Here is a 21,539-nt window from a genome sequence, read left to right on the forward strand (position 1 = left end):
CTTCAACGGCATTCTGTCTTCCACTGTGACAGTGCGAGACACACCGGTTTTGCACTAAGAGCAACAGTCTTTTCTGGTGCGATAGAAAGCATGTCGGCATGTGACATGCAGAAATGCTTCTATAGCTGTTATTTTCTGGTTGTCAAGAAAGAATGTGGGCAACGGTCCATACTGGACTTGGAAGTATCTATTGAAGATGGTTACTCAGACACATATTTAATCTCATGTTCATCCATTCGGCTGGTTCGTTGGTCTTCATTGGTGAGGTGATTCAATACAAGGTCCATCTCTTCAGTCTGTCTTTAACTCCATGCACATTTACCAAATGTGTTGATATGGCACTGGTTCTGCTGTTGCGCAATCAGCATTTGGAGCATTTGGGCCTTAAAGTCAATTGGGCAAGGAGTATTTTTGTTCCTAGTCGGCAGGTTTTCCTTTTTAGGAAAGAAACGACTCAATGACCATGTTGGCATGTTTGACCGATGCCTACATTCAGTCTATCCCCCAATGTATGACAAAGTTCAAGCTGGGAGTTGCTCTGCTGCTGCAAGAATTCCGGCAGGTGTTTGGGTTGATGGCTGCCACAGTAGGGATTGTGGGTGCAGAGGTTGCACTAGAGAAAATCTTTCTCTATCACTCTGATGGACTGAGTTATAAAATTAAAACAAGTATGACGGATAGACCATGATGGAAATTTTACAAGTGCCACATACAGGGTGTAGCATTTATTATAATGGCATATACAGTACATGACATTGGATAGGCTTAAATTATACATTTTTGACTCACTAAGCAAAAGTCTGGTGAAACCAAGGAGTTCTTGGGTGAACGTTCTGACAATCAACAGCGCTAAAACAAGACTTTTAAACTTTGCTGGTTGCATGCAGCTTTTGAAGGAAGTAAATGTCTGATCAGAATATGTGAAAATTTGCATACTAACACAATTTCACTGAACTTTTTCGGTGTGCCTGATATCACAGTAAATTTCACTAAAGTCACACACATCCCTAAAGCTCTAATACAGGTACTCCTCTAAAATAACTGACATTTCTGCTCTAAACATAATGTTTGTGATTAGATTAAATGCTAGTAATTCGCAGAAAAGATGCTCAGATTTTTCACGCTTTCATTTTGTTATTATACTTACTATACTATTATACTAACACACTAATTATGCAGTAACATATTAAAGTAATAACTGATGTATGCAGTCATTAATTCAGAGACTCTCTCTCCTTGAAATCCGAACACAATTGGTCAAAAGACATGCATATTATCAGGTGTTAATGGTGATTGCACCTGTTAATACACATCTTAGTACTACAAGGCAGTAAGGGCACACACACAGCGGCAGTGTGTGTGATATGGACAGAGAAGTCAAAACTGATACACTAGGTTAAAATATTTTTTATTTAAAAAAAAAATTATCTGTAAAAATGACAGACAGCATTTGAAATTATCCGTCAATGATTCAAAAAATCGGTAAATTATTGAGAATTTTAATTTAATGCAACCCCTGTGTGGGTGGGATTTCTGCGCATGAGGGGTCTTCAGTGCTGGATCAACACTGTGCCAAGTGGTCAGATGCAAAATGTTCATGATGGACACGTCCAGCTTAGGCTGGAGACCTTCGTGTGCCGGTCATTCAGCTTTCGACACCTGGACAGGTGCGTGAGCCATGTTGCATATAAATCGTGTAGAGCTGCTTGCAGTCCTCTTGTCTCTGGAGGCCTTTTGAGCACACATGCAAGGTTTTCACATTCTGGTCCGTACAGACAGCACAGCAGTTGTGGGGTACATAAATTGCCAAGGGGGATTGTGTTTGCGCCCAGTGTTGTAAAAATAAAAAATATAGTTTGTACATTAGGTGGTTCCGGCTGAATGAATTGCTAAATTTTAATACGTAGGGTTCCTAAACTATATGTTTTAGGAATATCAATACAGTGAAGCCATGTCCTAAAATTATATTGGTAATGAAACTAGTCATTAGACTCTAGTCTAAGCTGACAAAACCCAAGTCTGATCACTCACCTCTGGCCCATGGGGTTGTAGATCTCATTGCTCTGGCAGCCACTGATGGTGATTGGGTCAAAGAACTGGAAGGAGCGTAGGCCTACGCCAGATATAGCCACCAAATCAGAGCGGAACATGAGGAGGATGGCTTTGGTGTGGTAGAAGGCCATGCTCAGGTCATGACTGACAGGGATGACCAGAGGATTGGTGCGGCAGCTTAAACGCCAGTCACCTAAATTTTAGGGGGGAAAGAGAGGACGTAGTGAGCCATTGTTTCATAATTAATTATTTAAAACTCTTTAGGCATTGACAATATCACAATCTTTTTTATAACTGCACAGCTAATTGTTTGTGAAATTTGTATCTGTGATTTTCAGATAGCATCACCATATTAAATTACATGTTCAGTCCGCCTGGAGCAAGTATGTGCCTTGCTCAAGGCCACAATTGCAGCCACCCACTTTTCAGCAGTCTGAGTTCTGAAAGTATTTTCTGATAGTAGAAAAGCGACATGAAAGGTAAGCTGTGAGACTGCGGCAGCTGCCCCTCTAACGCCTAGCTTGGTATGGTTTCCCTCCCCCACTCAATCCCCCTCCAGAAACCCCCAGATAAGGACTGAGTGGGTCAGTAGAAATAATGATTCCATGTGGCGGGGTGAGCAAGAGACAGAAACAGTGAGTGTGGTGTCAAGCCTTGGAGAGGCGTTTATTACAAATAATAATAAACAAAAATGGGGAAAATAGTGTCCAGGGGAAATGTGTCAAAAATTAAGGGGAATCTGGCATCCTTGGGGTGAAAGTGGGGCATCATGTAGGATGGGGAATGTCCAGAGGAGGATCCACCAAAGGTGTGGGTTCGGCGCACATATAAATTGACCAAACCCTCCCCGCTCTGCTCCTGGATCTGCAAGGACACCAGTGTGTGCACACAAGGAGATAGAAGCCAGATACCTGAGAAGTGGCACGCTCTGCATTTTTATGGCAGCGCTGCTGAGGCTCCATCCAATTCAGGTGTGCCTCATCAACACTGCCCCAATGAGGCTTATTAATTATGCACCTCTTCTCTTCTCCTGCCCAAATCCCGTCGTGGGCCTGGCTGAAGGATGGCCCTAAGAGGCGAGGTGATGATAACGAGAGGGAGGGGCGGGTTGTTCTGCCCCAACAAGGCTTATTAATTTTGCGCCTCTTCTCTTCTCCTGCTCAAATCCCATCATGGGCCTGGCTGAAGGATGGCCCTAAGAGGCAAGGTGATGATAACAAGAGGGAGGGGTGGGTCGTTCTGCCCCAACGAGGCTTATTACACGCAAGCGGAGCCCTTTGTCTGGGCAGCCCGGCCGCGGAAACGCAGGAGGAAAAGGGGAAACAGAGCCGGCTTTCATCAGAGAAAGACGCCGCGCAAATCGACCCCCGCTACCCACTATTCTACTGGCAAATGTTCAGTCTCTGGATAACAAGCTCTGCGAGCTGAAAGCGCGGATCTCTTTCCAACGAGAGACGAGGGACTGCTGCATTATCTGCCTAACAGAAACTTGGATGTCTGCAGAGATTCCAGACTCAGCCATTGAACCCGCGGGGTTCTCCATGCACCGAGCGGACAGAGCGAAAGACCTCTCAGGTAAAACTAGAGGAGGTGGTGTATGTTTTATGATCAACAAATCCTGGTGTGATCAGAGGAACATACATTCTATCAAGTCTTTCTGTTCTCCTGATCTGGAATTTCTTATGCTTCTGTGTCGACCATTCTGGCTACCGAGGGAATTCACAGCGGTCATTATCACTGCTGTGTACATTCCCCCACAAGCCGACACAGACCGGGCACTCAAGGAACTGTATGGGAGTATAAGTGAGCAAGAAACCACGCACCCTGAGGCCACGTTCATTGTGACCGGGGACTTTAATAAAGCCAGTTTAAAATCAGTCGCACCAAAATATCACCAGCACATTAGTTTCAACACACGAGGGGACCGGGTTTTGGATCATTGCTGCTCTCCGTTCCAGGATGGCTACAAATCCCTCCCCCGCCCACCATTTGGCAAAACGGACCACTCTTCCATTCTGCTTCTACCCGCTTACAGGCAGAAACTGAAACAGGAAGCACCCACCCTCAGAACGATCCAGTGCTGGTCGGACCAATCAGATTCTATGCTACAAGACTGTTTTGATCACACGGACTGGGAGATGTTCCGGTCCGCCTCTGATGACGACATCGAGCTTTACGCTGATAGCGTAATGTGTTTCATCAGAACGTGCGTAGAGGAAGTGATTCCGACCAGAACTGTACGAATCTATCTGAATCAGAAGCCGTGGATCAATAGCGATGTTCGCGCGGCACTTAATGTGCGGACCTCCGCTTTCAATTCCGGGAACGCGGAGGAGCATAAACAAGCCAGTTATGCCCTCTGAAAAACTATCAAAACAGCAAAACGCCAGTATAGGAGCAAGATTGAAGGACAGTTTAACACCACCAACTCTAGAAGCATGTGGCAGGGAATTAACATCATCACGGACTTTAAAGGGAATAAAAACTCCGCCATGAACGCCGCTGCCTCTCTACCGGATGAGCTAAATACTTTTTATGCTCGTTTCGAGGGAAATAACACCGCCCTCGCGGAGAGAGCTCTCACAGCTGAAGCTACAGAGGTTAGTTCACTCTCCGTCTCCGTAGCGGATGTAACCCAATCCTTCCGACGGGTGAATATCCGCAAAGCCGCGGGCCCAGACGGCATTCAGGGCTGCGTCATCAGAGCGTGCGCGAACCAGCTGGCTGGTGTTTTTACGGACATTTTCAACCTTTCCCTCTCTTTGTCTGTAGTCCCCACATGCTTTAAAACATCCACCATTGTGCCTGTTCCAAAACAATCAAAAATAACTTGTTTAAATGACTGGCGTCCAGTTGCTCTGACCCCCATCATCAGCAAATGTTTTGAGAGACTAATCAGAGATTACATCTGCTCTGTCTTGCCACTCAATCTTGACCCGCTGCAGTTTGCTTACCGCAACAACCGCTCCACTGATGATGCCATTGCATCTACAATACACACTGCTCTCTCCCACCTGGAAAAAAAGAACACTTATGTGAGAATGCTGTTTGTAGACTACAGCTCAGCATTCAACACCATAGTGCCCTCCAAGCTAGATGAGAAACTCCGGGCTCTGGGCTTAAACAGCTCGCTGTGAAGCTGGATCCTGGACTTCCTGTCAAGCAGACGCCAGGTGGTTAGAATAGGCAGCAACATCTCCTCATCACTGATCCTCAACACTGGAGCCCCACAGGGCTGTGTTCTCAGCCCACTACTGTATTCCTTGTACACACATGACTGTGTGGCAACACATAGCTCCAATGCCATCATTAAGTTTGCTGATGACACGACGGTGGTAGGTCTGATCACTGACAATGATGAAACAGCCTACAGAGAGGAGGTGCACACCCTGACACACTGGTGTCAGGAGCACAACCTCTCCCTCAACGTCAGTAAGACAAAGGAGCTTGTGGTGGACTTCAGAAGAAAAGACAGAGAACACAGTCCCATCACCATCAATGGAGCACCAGTGGAGAGAGTCAGCAGCTTCAAGTTCCTGGGTGTCCACATCACTGAGGAACTCACATGGTCCGTCCACACTGAAGTCATTGTGAAGAAGGCTCATCAGTGCCTCTTCTTCCTGAGACGGCTGAGGAAGTTTGGAATGAACCGCCACATCCTCACACGGTTCTACACCTGCACTGTGGAGAGCATCCTGACTGGCTGTATCTCCACCTGGTACGGCAATAGCACCGCCCACAACCGCAAAGCACTGCAAAGGGTGGTGCAAACTGCCAAACACATCATCGGAGGTGAGCTTCCCTCCCTCCAGGAAATATATACAAGGCGGTGTGTGAAAAAAGCTCGGAGGATCATCAGAGACTCCAGCCACCCGAGCCATGGGCTATTCTCACTGCTACCATCAGGTAGGCGGTATCGCAGCATCAGGACCCGCACCAGCCGACTCCATGATAGCTTCTTCCCCCAAGCAATCAGACTTCTGAACTCTTGATCTCTCATGATCAATATACATCAGCACTGCACTTTATTACCCTTACTCTTATATCTCACACCGGACTGTCATAAATTATATTATTATTATTATATTATGTCTCTCTTAACAACTGACTATCAACCGACAGCCTGAATGTCAATACAGTACAATACTGTACATTCTATATATATATATATACTTTTTTTTTAATATATATTTTAATTTTTAATTTTTATTGAATAATGTGTATCTATATAGTAAAAAAAAAAAAAAAACAAAAACAGCGTATTGTATACTGTACAGTGTATGTTATTATTTGTATATTGTTGAGTGTAATTATGTGTATAACAGATGTTTAAATTGTGTTGTGTTAATTTGATGTTATTGTAAATTGGTATATGTCTCATCACTGTCACGACTACTATGTTGATTGGAACTGCACCCAAGAATTTCACACACCATTGCACTTGTGTATATGGCTGTGTGACAATAAAGTGATTTGATTTTTGATTTGATATTAATTATGTGCTTCTTCTCTTCTCCTGCCCAAATCCCGTCATGGGCCTGGCTGAAGGACGGCCCTAAGAGGTGAGGTGATGATAATGAGAGGAAGGGGCGGGTTGTTCTGCAATAACCCCCCCACCCCCCCCACAATTGTCGCCCCTTCATCACCTCCTCCCATGCCCCTATCCAATAATGGAGTCCGGAGCCAGAGATGTGCACTCTTTAGCCGCACACACGGGAATGCTACTTCCTCAACCAGGCCCTACAGTCGGAGTGGGTATATTGGGGAATCTTCTTTGGGCCAGCTCACCCCCTTACTTGCACCCGGGCGGAAACAGAGAAAACACAGGTTAAACATCACAGCCTCAACCAACCGCAGGGTAAATGCTTATTAAGTGCCACTTACCCTTTTGGCTGTTGGGAGGCCATCCCCATGGATTCCCTGCTCCACTCCAGGCTTTCCATCTAACTAGTGAACGAGAGGGCAAGTGACGTAACTGTGGTTTTCCAACTGTGCCGTCTCTGCCCACACTCATACCTGCATTCTGCACCACTGTGATTGGGTGAGCAAGAGAAAGACACAGTGGATGTGGCATCAAGCCTCAGAGAGGCGTTTATTAGAAATAATAATAAACATAAATGTTCAAAAATGGGAAAAATATTTTCCAGGGGGAAAGTGTCCAAAATAAAGGAAATCTTGAATCCTCGTGGTGAAAGGGGGCATCGTGTAGGATGGGTAGTGTCCAGAGGAGGATCCACCGAGGGTGCGTGTCCGGTGCACATCGAACTTGGCCTGACCCTCCCCACTCTGCTCCTGGATCTCTGAGGATGTCAGTGTGTGTACACAAGGAAATAGAAGCCGGATCCCTGAGAATTGCCGCACTCTGCATTTTTATGGCTCCATCCAATTCAGGTGGGCCTAATCAGCGCTGCCCCGACGAGGCTTATTATTTATGTGCCTCTTCTATTCTCCTGCCCAACTCCAGTTGTGTGCCTGGCTGAAGGACAGCCCTAAGAGGTGGGGCAATGATGATGGGGAGGGGGGGGGGTCTCCACACCCCTTTTCCTCTTCTACATACTACCTCACCACATATCACAGTTGTTCCCTATTCCTAATTTCTCACTTCTGCACACCCCACTTTTAACTTTCTTACTTAACTATAGCCAGAAGCTCCCTTTTTCTGCTTCCTCTGCCATTTCCTTCAGGGACTTCTTCAACACTGATCTAAAGATAACAATGTCTTTCAAAAGATGCTGCATTGATGTTCTCATAAACCCTTGACACCTGACCTCCACGGAGTAAGTGGCAGCCCTCTATCCATTTTCCCTGCACTTTGCAGCCAGAATATTTTAGCCTCTTCCTCTCATAGTCTGCCTACAGTCCTGCTTCCCATAGGACAGTAAGTTCAGTCATTATGATTTTCCTAGATGATGCCAACCATAACACTATGTCCGACCTCAAGGAGGTAATGGCGATCTCAGAAGGAAAATGTAGCTGCTGGTCAAGGTCAACCACCATTGACCAATCACTTCCATGTGCCAGGACTGACCTTGCCTCTTTTCATGTCGTACCTTGTGTGGCATCTCCCCTTTTAAGAAACTCAATGTACTTCCTATGAGGAGCATGATGGCATTTGTTTGACTTTATTCTTCAAACCTCTAGGATCTCTGACAGCTTTCGCAGAACCCGTCATGCCACCACCTGAAGCATCTGTGTGGCAAGGAGGTCTTGCAACCAGCCAACATGTGCTGCACATTTGCTTTTGAGGCCTCGCAGAGGGGACAACTCTCCTCTTTACCATACCACAGAGACAAATTTCCAGGGCTTGGAAGAGTGTCATAGGTGGATCTTATTAGGAAACTTAGCCTGGACTGGGGTATATTCTTTTCAAGCTTTTCAAGCCTTGTTAAGTGTCTGTTTGTGCATACAGGAGTCTGGAGGATGCTTGCGACATCATCAATCTTACCCCAGATTGTGCATGGATTCCTCGGACCATCTGCACCAAGTAGGATGATCTCGAATGCAGCTGTGAACAGGATGGGAGAGACTGAACATCCCATCGCAATTCCTTTTTCCAGTTGCTGCCAACCAGTTGTGAACTCCTGTGTTGCATGACATTTTCAGGTCCCCATAGTAACTACCTACCAAACTCTTCATACACTCTGGTACATGGAAAAATTCCACCGCATAGCTGAGGAGCTGGTGTGGAACCAATCCATAGGCATTTGCCAGGTCCAGCCAGACTACATGGAGGTCTTTCTTGTCTCTCTTGGCAGACTGGATCTGCTCCCATATTATTGATGCATGCTCCACACATCCTGGAAAACCTGGTACACCTGCCTTCGTGCAGCTTGTCTCTATATATCCATTCTTCAAGAGGTAATCAGATATCCTCCTTGCTACCACCGAAAAGAAAATCTTTCCCTCCACATTCAGTAGAGCAATACTCCTAAACTGACTTATGTTGGTGGATTCCTGTTCTTTGGGTATAAAGATGGTCAATGCCCTTCGCCATTCCAGGGGTATGCACTGCTTCTTTCAGGCAACTCTCTGTAGTCTCCATAACAGTTTATGAACTGTTGGGCATCTCTTATAACCTATAAGGTATCCTGTTCCGGCCCAGTGATGCAGTTGCCCTGGATTTTTCTACCACTTGCCTGATCTCATTCAACTTGGGTGGGGCTACATAAAATCCCATTACTGGCTCTGCTGGCTGTGGGACATATGCAGGTAAGCCTAGCAGGCTATCTTTATAAGGATCACCTAGTTGTTGTTTTATTTGATCTTCTAGATCTTGCTTTGGCAACACCAGCTTTCCACTCCTCTTCTCTTTGAGAAGCTTTCTGGCAAATTTAAAGGGATCCTTAATGAATTTCATCCACTCATGCTCCTTCCTTCTTCTCCGCTGTCGAATTCTCTCTGCCCTCCTCAAAACTGACAACCCAGCCCCTATGTTATCCCACAATACCTTCAAGCCCTCCTTCTAATGCTCATCTGCTCTTTTCAATGCCTTGTGAAGCTGCATCTGCTCTTTCACCACCTGAAGTATTTCCTTTTCTCTCCTACACATCACCCTGCGACCACTCTTCCTCACTGACGCTTCCCCAAATCTACCTATGCATTCTTCATACACAATGTCACTAAACATGTTAAGCTTAGCCTCCACCCTTCCGCTGAGTGCATTCTGCAAGGTGGAGCACAGGTCCTGGTCTAATCTGCTCCATGCTTCATTATCATTAGATCTTGGCCAATTAATTTGTTTCCTCCTCCCTGGCTCCTTTTCATTGTCTTGACTTCCCTGTCTTGTCTGTGGGTTGACAGTTGTATCCTCCGACGGCTCACCAGATCACCTCACGGGTATGACTTGTCCTTCTGGCGGTACTGGTCTTCTTTGTGCCCCCCTACAACAGAGGATTCAGTAGTGCCGTGGTGCTCAATGTGGTTCTGTATCCTTCTTGTCTGACCTGCTGCTGCAGTGCAAGGTTGTGTCTGGCTGTTCCCATCACATTTCATCCTTCCTTGATAAATCTGCAGCCCCTTGTAAGTCGTTACCCTTATCCAGCCGCAACTGCATTTCCTAAAGATACTTTGCTCATTATCCATAATATTATTTAATTATTTTATTTATTTTTGTAATAAAATGGCTGACTGCTTGGTCTTGCTAAAGCTAATTTCATAGCTAACATTTTATGTCTCCTAAATACACACACTTAAATAATATTTTCAGACTTTTGCACAATTTGGCAAAATTACACCTTAATTGGAAATGACGCCCAATACCTTTTCTTTAAACATCACCTGTCTAATTTTTTTTTTTATCTCAAGCATGCTCTACACTGACACTTTTGTTGACTTGGTTAACAAGTACACTTGTTAACCAATAATAATAATAAATAATATAATAATACAAATAATAATAATAATAATAATAATAATAATAATAATAATAAATATTAGGCAAAAAAGTTTGGTGTGGTTGAAATGACTGTAATTTATTTTTTAAACAAGCAATTTCACAAAATAAATATTAAAAGTGGTTTATGTTAATTTCACTCTTTGATTAGATTATCATAGTTTAAAAGATGAAATAACTTGTATTTTTTTAAATGGATTTTAATTGTTTAATATTTACTAAAATAAATGATCATGGCCTGATAAAATAAATACATAAATAAAAATCTGAGTGAGTCTTAATGTGATCCTGATATAACTAAATTAAAAAAATATGAAATTTGTTTGTTTTAATATAAATCAACCCCTGGCACATGAAACATCTTTATGTTTTCACTAAAATCTATTTCTCTATGGAGAAAATTATTGTGTTTTTTTCTTCTGGAACCCTACTGTTGCACTCATTAGATATAGATCAAGGATCAACTCTTGTTGGGTTCAAAATCTGAAACATGCTATTTTTGTATAGTCTTATTTGCCAAGAACTTGTACAACATCACAAGCTAGTGATGCACCAATCAGGAAATTTGAGGCTGATAACAATTAATGATATTTTAACACTGTGATTGGCCGATACCTAACCGATTACCGATATTTATTTATTATCGGCCGATCACAGTGTTAAAATATCGTTGATTGGTATCAGTCTCAAATTTCCTGATTGGTGCATCACTAGCTTGTGATGTTGTACAAGTTCTGTTGTCACTATCAAATATCATTGTGACATACTGGCAACAAGTAAACACCACGAGAGTGTTCCACTACAAGCTTAAAGTGCTCATTCATTAGACTAACGGTGTAGGTGCTATTTTGTGCATGCCGCTATTACAAAAAGAGTCACCCTGAAACTAAGCACGATCAGCTGATCACAAAATTGAGATGAAGATCGGTCAATCGAAATCAGCGGCCATTCATAATCGGTGGCCAATCGCAATCGGTGGCCAATCAGTCGGTGCATCCCGATCACAATCTCACCTAAGCTGTGGATGCCCTCTTTGGTGTCGATCAGTTGGACTGTAATGTTGCACTGGGTTTGGTCGATGTAGCTGGTTCCATCTGCAGCTAAATGGATGATGACAGCTGCAGCAACCATAGGATGCGAGAAATATGCCTACAGGAGATGAGATCAGGTCTTACACATATCCAGCAGTCATGGTCATTAGTAACTGAATACAACTTATAAATTGTGACACATATCATAGACCAGATCATGACCTGAGATTTCACTATACAGACTGAACAGACAACAATGAACAGAAGATGCATAATGTAATTATTTTGCAAGTTTTGACATAGCTTCCTGACCTAAATATTCACATAGCTCAGGTGAGGAAAATAAAATCTCACCTTCAGCCAGTATTGGGGATACCAGGAAATGCCCTGAGCCTCTCGACATGGAAACCAGGCATACTGAGACACTCCGTCAGACAAGTCAAACACCTTGGACTGGCACGTCTGGAAACAGGAAACATATAATAAATCCATTTACTTGATTTATTTTCTAGCTAGATGAAGTCTTGTTTATGTGCTTTTATCCCCCTACACATGGTGTTAATAATGCAGCCAAGTAATTCTTGCAGTTATATAATGACCTTAGAAAACATTTTCCATCATAAATGTACTGTATATAAGAGGGATTCTCACGAAACCTATCAAGAAAATTCCCTTGTCCTACTTTACTCTAAAATCAAAAGGAACTAATAAGAAATTATATTTTGTATATAGAAAATGAAGCCTATTTTGGGGGCACTATTTTTTCACTTTATTCATTTTGCATTGTGAGATTATTTTCATGACAGTAATGCACATTTTACACTGTAATTTCCATTACTGCAATGCCAAACATATCGTTATTATGATTTTCTCATAAACGCAATCATTTAATATATTGTTTATTATTATTTTATTGATATTTTATTTAAATTGTAAAGTATATATACATCAGAGTAGTAATCCCTTGTTCATTTCATTTACATGGTAAATGACGTTTTGATGTTGCACATCAGCATCTTTTTTTTACTGTAATACAGTCAAAAATGTTTGCGTTACGGTAATGAGAATCACCATTGAAACAATGGGAATAGTAAAAGTAAAATGACCAATGTGTTACAATAATGAGACTTTGGGGTGTAAAATGTGCTTAAATGTCCTGAAAATAATGTCACAATGCAAGAAATCTTAATAGTCTTAAATGAAAGCTTTATTTATGTGTTTTGTTTATGCAAAAAAAAAATATATATATATTCTTCAATATGTGTTTAAATAGGATCAGGCCATTGTCTTGACAGGTTTTGTGAGAATCACCCATAAATTGTAACCTAACATCTTGATATTGATTATGACATGCATGCCATTTTTAGTGAAACTGCACTGCAAACAGGTTTAAAATGAACTGACAAACCCCTCCAGTAGTGCAAAGCATAGAAGAGGTACTCTGACTGGCTTCTCAGCTCCTTAACATTCATTTATCATTAATTTGATGAGGTTATTGGAGAATGAAATGAATGCTTCCAGGCCAGAAGAAACAGCTACCTATCAGTGGGTGGTGGAAGTCTCCCTGTGGATGCATAGCAGGCCTGTGACATCATTGTAAAACCACAACACCACCACCACCACCACCACCACCAGGAAAAGTCCACCAACAGCCCAGTGTGAAGGGCTAAATAAACCAATAAAACTTATGATCTACAGCTTATTGACTCAAACCACAGGCTGCTGGAATGTAAGGACAGGCCATAAATTACAAAAGGACCCAGAAAAATCAACACTAAATGGCCTGAACCAGTTCTTTTTTTTTTTTTTTTTTTTTACTGAGAAGACAACTATCTCAGACCTTTCTCGGTACTAAGACTTGATTAAGGTCTTGAGTTTTTAAACAAGTCCTGTCAGTAAGGTGGATCACTGACAGCTGTAAAGTTGAAGTTGGACCCATGTGGTTTGTCACACCAGTCTCAACCACAGGGAAAGCCCCAAGTAACTGCAGGTGTTTTTGTCACCATGTCACCAGAGTTGTTTTCCAAAACTTGCATTTGCAGTAAAAAAAGCAGATAACTGTCTCTTATTGACATGCAACAAAAATGACACTTATAACCCAGCACCACTGTTTGCCTCTGCAACTGCATGTGTCGATGTGTAGTTAATTATAAGCAAATAACCTCTGCCGTTCACTCCTGAAAACAAAGTAAGCCTGGGATGGTTCAACAATTGCATCCAAGACCTAATGTGGACCAGCTGTGTCTAATGTGCCCCCCCCCCCCCCCCCCCCCCCCCACACACACACACACAAACACACACCATCAAATAAGAATTACATGTTTTATCCCCAAATATTTGTTCCTCAAAAAAATATGGATATGTAATGTGAGCTTAACTGCTTACTCATTCCCAACACAGTGTCCTATAGAGGTCAAATTAATTCATCCAAGGTTGACTCAGGTCAGCCACCACAAAATCCAGGGTTCTCCCAGTGACCCCTTGTACCTAGTATGGAATCAGCCCCGATTGAGGCGAAGAGCATCAACACTTCATTAACAGCATGGCTTAAATGAACCAGAAGCATTTGCAGTGATTATTAAGTATCATTTTGTCTTTGAGCACAAAAGTTGTCTTTCTCTCAAAAACTGAAAAAAATAAAATAAAAAACACTGCCTTCTGTCTGCTGTAAAGTGCTGTGCATGTACACAGAATGCAACGAAGCAATGTTTCATGCTAACTGGAATATTAAACAAATAAACAATATCAAATTTGGCCTCTTGTGTCAATTAACACAGAACTTTTACAGGCATTTCTTCTCCCAAACATCTCAGTTTTCAAGCTCAAAGACTTTAAACTCTTTTGCTGCTAAAGGACTTTCCTCTGCACAAACAGACAGTTTCTATGGAGTGAGTGTGTCTCATTTGAAATCTATTTGCAAATTTGTTTGTTTATTTTCCCTGCACACATTGGATAAACTGTAACTTGTTTTTATGGCAAAAACTGGGACAAACAAGACAGAGCTTTGCCAACTAAACCAACATCTGTGAGACATTTGTTGAGAGACCTGTGTGATGTTCAAACCACCATCATTACATGAAAGAACACTGCATGGAGTTTGAGATGTGAAGTAATAATGTCCCCTGGAAGCCTCCAATGCCATGCATATGCCCAGTCACAATCTAGGGGTCATCGAGATGCAACTTTGACCAGATTGACTTCTCCCAGATGGTTCATGATAGCATTAACTGGGACTATGCATGCACTGGTTATGGCTTCATTTCCTTGGTTAGGCTGAGGCATTGGCTTGCATTCTTGCCTCTGTGGGCAAACAAGGAAACTGTGTGGTTTGCCAATGGCTGCCCTAGAGCTCTTGGTCAACATCACATAAACAGCTCTGGTCCTGAAGAACTGTCCAAGCCTCCAAAAACCCTGACATGTTAACAGCAAGCAATGCAAATGAAGGTTGTTATTAGTCCATTATCAGTTCAGTTTCTTATAGGAAAACCTATAAGTCTTTTTTTTTTTTGATAATTGATAAAGAAGAGACACAACGGTATGGCAAAACAACAGGCCTGTTGCCGAAGACTTATATCATAGCACTTGGAGCTTCTGGCCGACACTTCAGAGCTCTGAGCACCAGAACCGTCAGGCACAGGAACAGTTTTTCCCCCAGGCTATCCATCTCATGAACAGTTAAAACTGCCCCTTTGAGCAATTATTAATGTGCAATACACAGCTTAGTCTTTTTATATTATCCAACACATCATACCTCTTCTGCCATTACATTCCCTTGCACTGTATATAACCGATTTGTATTTAGATTTGCACTACGAATGTGTATGTGTGTGTGTGTATGTATGTATGTATATGTATGTATATATATATTCATATATATGTATATGTGTATATATGTGTATATGTATGTATATATATGTGTGTGTGTACATGTATGTATATATATGTATGTGTGTATGTATGTATATATATATATATATATATATATATATATGTGTGTGTGTGTGTGTGTGTGTGTGTGTATGTATATGTGTGTATGTATATGTGTGTGTATATATATATATATATATATATATATATATATATATATATATATATATATTCTATTGTGTATTCTATATATACTTTTTTCTTTTCAATATTTATCTATTTTTTAAAAGTCTTGTTGCTGTTTTTTATTGTTGTGTACTGGAAGCTCCTGTCACCAAGACAAATTCCTTGTATGTGCAAGCATACTTGGCAATAAAGCTCATTGTGATTCTGATTCTGATAATTTTTTAAGGAATATAATGGCAAAGGGGAGTGTGCTTTCATGTGAAACCTGTGGAGACAGCTACTTCTCAAGATCCTTGTGAATACATTCATGTTACCCACCAACAGCTGATTTACAGTCAGTCTGTGCTCGTTGGCATTAGTTGGCTCCAGTCTGTATATTTTGGGCCAGTCAGAGTTGACAGATTTCACAGAAAATCATGTAGTATATGATGAGTACTGACTTCAATTTGACAAATTTATAAATAATAATTTAATAAGAATTAATTAATAATTTGATCATTTTTGCAGCGAATATGCACGACTACAGAGGAAATCTCATAGTGCATGATTCTCCAGGTCTCAAATCTGAAGTTAATTAATGGAAATTGAGTGCGGGGCGAAGAAACACAAGAAATGGAGTTAGCGAACAAGCTGAGTGGAGTTTAACTTTTAAAAAACACTCAGGTCCAACTTGCGTTGCAGTCTCTCGAGGCTGTACGGGACATGTCTTCCAAACCAAAACCGCACTCAAGTGCGTTTAGCCCATGTCTTTCGCTACTTTGAACACAGAGTAGCACCAGCAATAACAGCAATGCTGCTGAACGTGTTTGTTCACATCTGTCATGTGGCTCCTAGAATATATATGAAAATTATGTACCTTAGCTCAGTTTCAGTGAACTTCAGCTCAATCTGTTCGCTACTGTAGTTATTTAGATCTACTCTCTGATATAGATATACATAACTCACTCAGTCTTTTAAGAAACAGGAAAAATTCCCAACTCTAAATAAATAACCAGTTACATGCGAAAGAAGTTTAAGGCTTTACAGGCAGATTTTAGATGTACAATTGGTGATAGAATGACTAATGTTAACTCTTTGAAACTAGATTATTTCCTATTTCCTAAATAGGCACACCACACTGTTTTTGTTATATCAATATGGCACTGCAATGGCTTCAATGTTATGACGACATCAGCAATTCAGTTTTATATTATAGATCAATGGAATGAACACAACAAAATCACAGCAAAATTTTGTCAATGAAAAACTACAATCAAGCTGCAGACATGAAGTAAAAATGCATGTAAAATTCTTTGAGAAAGAACTCTGTCCTTTAGCGACACAAAGACCCAATGTATTCTGACACTTTTTCTCTGTTTTCTTCTCTGTGTTTGTCTTTTTCCTACTCTCTTTGCACAGGACATTTAAAATTGACCATGATTGGAATGTCAATGATTGGAATGTCTCTATTGGCATAGAGAACTGTGTATTCTGATGAAGATGGCAGTTCATATAAGACTATGATTGTCTTTGTTGAATGAACACCAATCATTAGAGCTTGGCCTTGCAGATAGATCAAATCAAATCAAATCAAAGGCGGAGATGCAGCCAGTCAGGATGCTCTCTACAGTGCAGGTGTAGAACCGTGTGAGGATGTGGCGGTTCATTCCAAAATTCCTCAGCCGTCTCAGGAAGAAGAGGCACTGATGAGCCTTCTTCACAACGACTTCAGTGTGGATGGACCATGTGAGTTCCTCAGGGATGTGGACACCCAGGAACTTGAAGCTGCTAACTCTCTTCACTGGTGCTCCATTGATGGTGATGGGACTGTGTTCTCTGTCTTTTCTTCTAAAGTCCACCACAAGCTCCTTTGTCTTAATGACGTTGAGGGAGAGGTTGTGCTCCTGACACCAGTGTGTCAGAGTGTGCACCTCCTCTCTGTAGGCTGTTTCATCATTGTCAGGGATCAGACCTACCACCATCGTGTCATCAGCAAACTTAATGATGGCATTGGAGCTATGTGTTTCCACACAGTCATGTGTGTACAAGGAATACAAGAGTGGGCTGAGAACACAGCCCTGTGGGGCTCCAGTGTTGAGGGTCAGTGATGAGGAGATGTTGCTGCCTATTCTAACCACCTGGTGTCTGCTTGACAGGAAGTCCAGGATCCAGCTGCACAGCGAGCTGTTTAAGCCCAGAGCCTGGAGTTTCTCATCTAGCTTGGAGGGCACTATGGTGTTGAATGCTGAGCTGTAGTCTACAAACAGCATTCTCACATAAGTGTTCTTTTTTCCAGGTGGGAGAGAGCAGTGTGTAATGTAGATGCAATGGCATCATCAGTGGAGCGGTTGTTACGGTAAGCAAACTGCAGTGGGTCAAGAGAGAGAGGCAGCACAGAGCAGATGTAATCTCTGATTAGTCTCTCAAAGCATTTGCTGATGATGGGGGTCAGAGCAACAGGACGCCAGTCATTTAAGCAAGTTATTTTTGATTGCTTTGGAACAGGCACAATGGTGGATGTTTTAAAGCATGTGGGGACTACAGACAAAGAGAGGGAAAGGTTGAAAATGTCTGTAAAAACACCAGACAGCTGGTTTCCGCACGCTCTGATGACGCGGCCCGGAATACCGTCTGGGCCCGCGGCTTTGCGGATATTCACCCGTCGGAAGGATCGGGTTACATCCGCTACAGAGACAGAGAGTGAACTAACCTCTGTAGCTTCGGCCGCGAGAGCTCTCTCCGCGAGGACGGTGTTATTTCCCTCAAAACGAGCATAAAAAGTATTTAGCTCATCCGGGAGAGAGGCAGCGGTGTTCATGGCGGAGTTTTTATTCCCTTTAAAGTCCGTGATGATGTTAATTCCCTGCCACATGCTTCTAGAGTTGGTGGTGTTAAACTGTCCTTCAATCTTGTTCCTGTACTGGCGTTTTGCTGTTCTGATAACTGGCTTGTTTATGCTCCTCCGCGTTCCCGGAATTGAAAGCGGAGGTCCGCACATTAAGTGCCGCGCGAACATCGCTATTTATCCATGGCTTCTGGTTCAGATAGATCCATGTTGTTCTGGTCGGAACAACGTCCTCCATGCACTTTTTGATGAAACACATTACGCTATCAGTGTAAAGCTCGATGTCGTCATCAGAGGTGGACCGGAACATCTCCCAGTCCGTGTGATCAAAACAGTCCTGTAGCGTAGAGTCTGATTGGTCCGACCAGCACTGGATCGTTCTGAGGGTGGGTGCTTCCTGTTTCAGTTTCTGCCTGTAAGCGGGCAGAATGGAAGAGTGATCCAATTTGCCAAATGGTGGGCGGCGGAGGGATTTGTAGCCATCCCGGAAGGGAGAGTAGCAATGGTCCAAAACCCGGTCCCTCGTGTGTTGAAACTAATGCGCTGGTGGTATTTTGGTGCGACTGATTTTAAACTGGCTTTATTAAAGTCCTCGGCCACAATGAATGTGGCCTCAGGGTGCGCGGTTTCCTGCTCACTTATAATCCCATACAGTTCCTTGAGTGCCCGGTCTGTGTCGGCTTGTGGGGGAATGTACACAGCAGTGATAATGACCGCTGTGAATTCCCTCGGTAGCCAGAATGGTCGACACAGAAGCATGAGAAATTCCAGATCAGGAGAGCAGAAAGACTTGATAGAATGTACGTTCCTCTGATCACACCAGGATTTGTTGATCATAAAACATACACCACCACCTCTGCTTTCACCTGAGAGGTCTTTCGCTCTGTCCGCTCGGTGCACGGAGAACCCCGCGGGTTCAATGGCTGAGTCTGGAATCTCCGCAGACATCCAAGTTTCTGTTAGGCAGATAATGCAGCAGTCTCTCGTCTCTTGTTGGAACGAGATCCGTGCTTTCAGCTCGCAGAGCTTGTTATCCAGAGACTGAACATTTGCCAGTAGAATACTGGGTAGCGGGGGTCGATTTGCGCGGCGTCTTACTCTGATGAGAATGCCGGCTCTGTTTCCCCAAGGGCTCTGCTTGCGTGTTTGTAAACAGCGGGTCGGCATTGAGGAATTTGAAGTCCGGTTTATGGTGTGAAATTGCTGAACCAATGTCCAAAAGTGTTTGTCTGTCGTAGACAATAAGGCAGACAACATCCAAGACAAAAAACATAAGAATTGTGAACAAAACAAACAAAACACTGCCATGTTGTGTCGGAGCTCGCAACGCAGCAGCCATACTCAGCGCCATGTTGAGTTCAGAAATCCAATGCATTAAGCTGTGGGGCTTCTGCAGTAGGGGTGGACGATATGACAAAAATGTTCAATAAAAAATCACGGTATGTCATAATATTAACTTTAATAATAATAATAACAACTTTATTTTTATAGTGCCTTTTAGCAATTTAGCAAAAAAATGCTTCACAAAACATACAATTAAAACACTTAGTAAAACACAAGTTAAAAACAGAAATTCATAAATAAAAGCAATTCTATGTGTTTTTAAACGAGACTTAATCAGTCATAATCACAGTATGACTCTAAATTCTGATTGGAAAAGTTGCATTAAAGGTGCACTCAGTAACTTTTTGTTCGTGTCATCTTGGACTTACAGTGACACCTAGTGGTGTGGACGCAACATCATTCAAAATCAATAGTTTTCAGTTTCAGATGCCATTGTAGAAATTCACTATTCACAATCAGCCATGATTAATTTAATCCAAGAGTGAAAGTGTCCAATAAAATGATGGTTACTGAGGTTAAGCTTGTAGTATTCAGCTGGTCATGTGATTCTAAAATGGCAGCCCTTATGGGGCACCCCTGACCCATGTAGAATAAAATAGCTTTTATAAGGTCACTGATATGACTAGAGTCCTCATCTCATGAAAGTGGTCATGATTTTATACATATGTTTCAAAATTGCAATTCATTTCTTTAGGAGTAAAACTTCTTTAATGGATAAAAAATTACTGAGTGCACCTTTAAAAGCTGATGTAAAATAGCCATTAAACTGTAAAAACTATCAATACAAGTTGCTACTTGGCAATCGCAAAGAGCCCATAGTTACACAAATAAACTACAGTATTATATTACTTGCTGGAATAATTGCTTTTTAAGTTAATTAAAAATAAATGTATATCTTTATTGAACATTTGTGACTTTTATCATAGTGCTGTTGTCGCCACAAAAGCTATGAGCCACTCGAGTCTGTGAGTTACAGTGTTTTTACCATGGGTAAGGGGGTTTAAGAAAAAAAACTCAACACGTAGTAAAATAATTTATTCTGTATGAATTCCACATGAAATCTATACTAATTTGGTAAGATGTGACACTGCTCAGAAACTGTAAAACAAATTATCAACTCTGTTTTGCTTCGTTCCCAACAAATACCCCATAAAAACAAGTTCTTGACTGTGTGACTTGTTTGGGACCCATTAGGTTCTGTATTTTCACATCACTTTGTGTTTCTTTTTTTCATGCTTACCTAAAAAGAACAGGAAGCAGTCCTGATTTCTACCACAGTATAAACTGTTGAAGTCATCTGTGAGAGTCACTGACTTATAATGCACAGATAATGTTGGACACTACATAAATGCCCAATGATTAATTGGTCTATGTTCATTACAAAGATTAGTCAAGAGTTCAAATGGATAAAAATGGGGTAGTGTTACTGCAAATGACCTTAACCAAGAGCATTCTTTCGAGTTATATGACATGTATATACTCTTTAAATACCTCTGTCAGGTGATGAGAGGAGACATTACAGTGTGCACATTCTCAGATGTGGCTTTCCCATTAATGAAAATGTGCTCCCTTGACCTAAAGATCGGTTTGTTCTTCACAGCAAATGGTTTGAAGCGGTGGCTCTGGGCCCACTGGCATTCGATGCTCCACCACAGACCACCCCCACACCCACCCACCCTCCTCTCTTCGCTGAAGCCTTTCATGCATCCCAGTAGATCTCTATCGGCAAAGCTCATTTCCCTGCGGAGGTGAACAGGCTCTTGAAGGTATGGGTCGTGCTCGAACGCTTCTGAATGATGGGCCACAATAAACAACCGGAGAAAACAAAACAACACAAGAATTT

The 21,539-nt window shown here is 42.2% G+C and overlaps 1 protein-coding gene across 1 annotated transcript in view; it reads right to left on the reverse strand.

Moving 5' to 3' along the window:
* The window catches only part of pappaa (pregnancy-associated plasma protein A, pappalysin 1a), a 245,529-nt gene that overhangs the window by 106,562 nt on the left and 117,428 nt on the right, over nucleotides 1-21,539 (reverse strand). The window contains exons 12-14 of the mRNA XM_051690455.1: nucleotides 11,830-11,937; nucleotides 11,458-11,593; nucleotides 2,032-2,245 (exon numbers count right to left, since the gene is read on the reverse strand). Of these exons, the coding sequence (XP_051546415.1) occupies nucleotides 2,032-2,245; nucleotides 11,458-11,593; nucleotides 11,830-11,937 (458 nt within the window). The remainder of the gene's footprint in view (nucleotides 1-2,031; nucleotides 2,246-11,457; nucleotides 11,594-11,829; nucleotides 11,938-21,539) is intronic.

This window comes from Myxocyprinus asiaticus, chromosome 4 (genome assembly GCF_019703515.2).
Source record: "Myxocyprinus asiaticus isolate MX2 ecotype Aquarium Trade chromosome 4, UBuf_Myxa_2, whole genome shotgun sequence".
NCBI lineage: Eukaryota > Metazoa > Chordata > Actinopteri > Cypriniformes > Catostomidae > Myxocyprinus > Myxocyprinus asiaticus.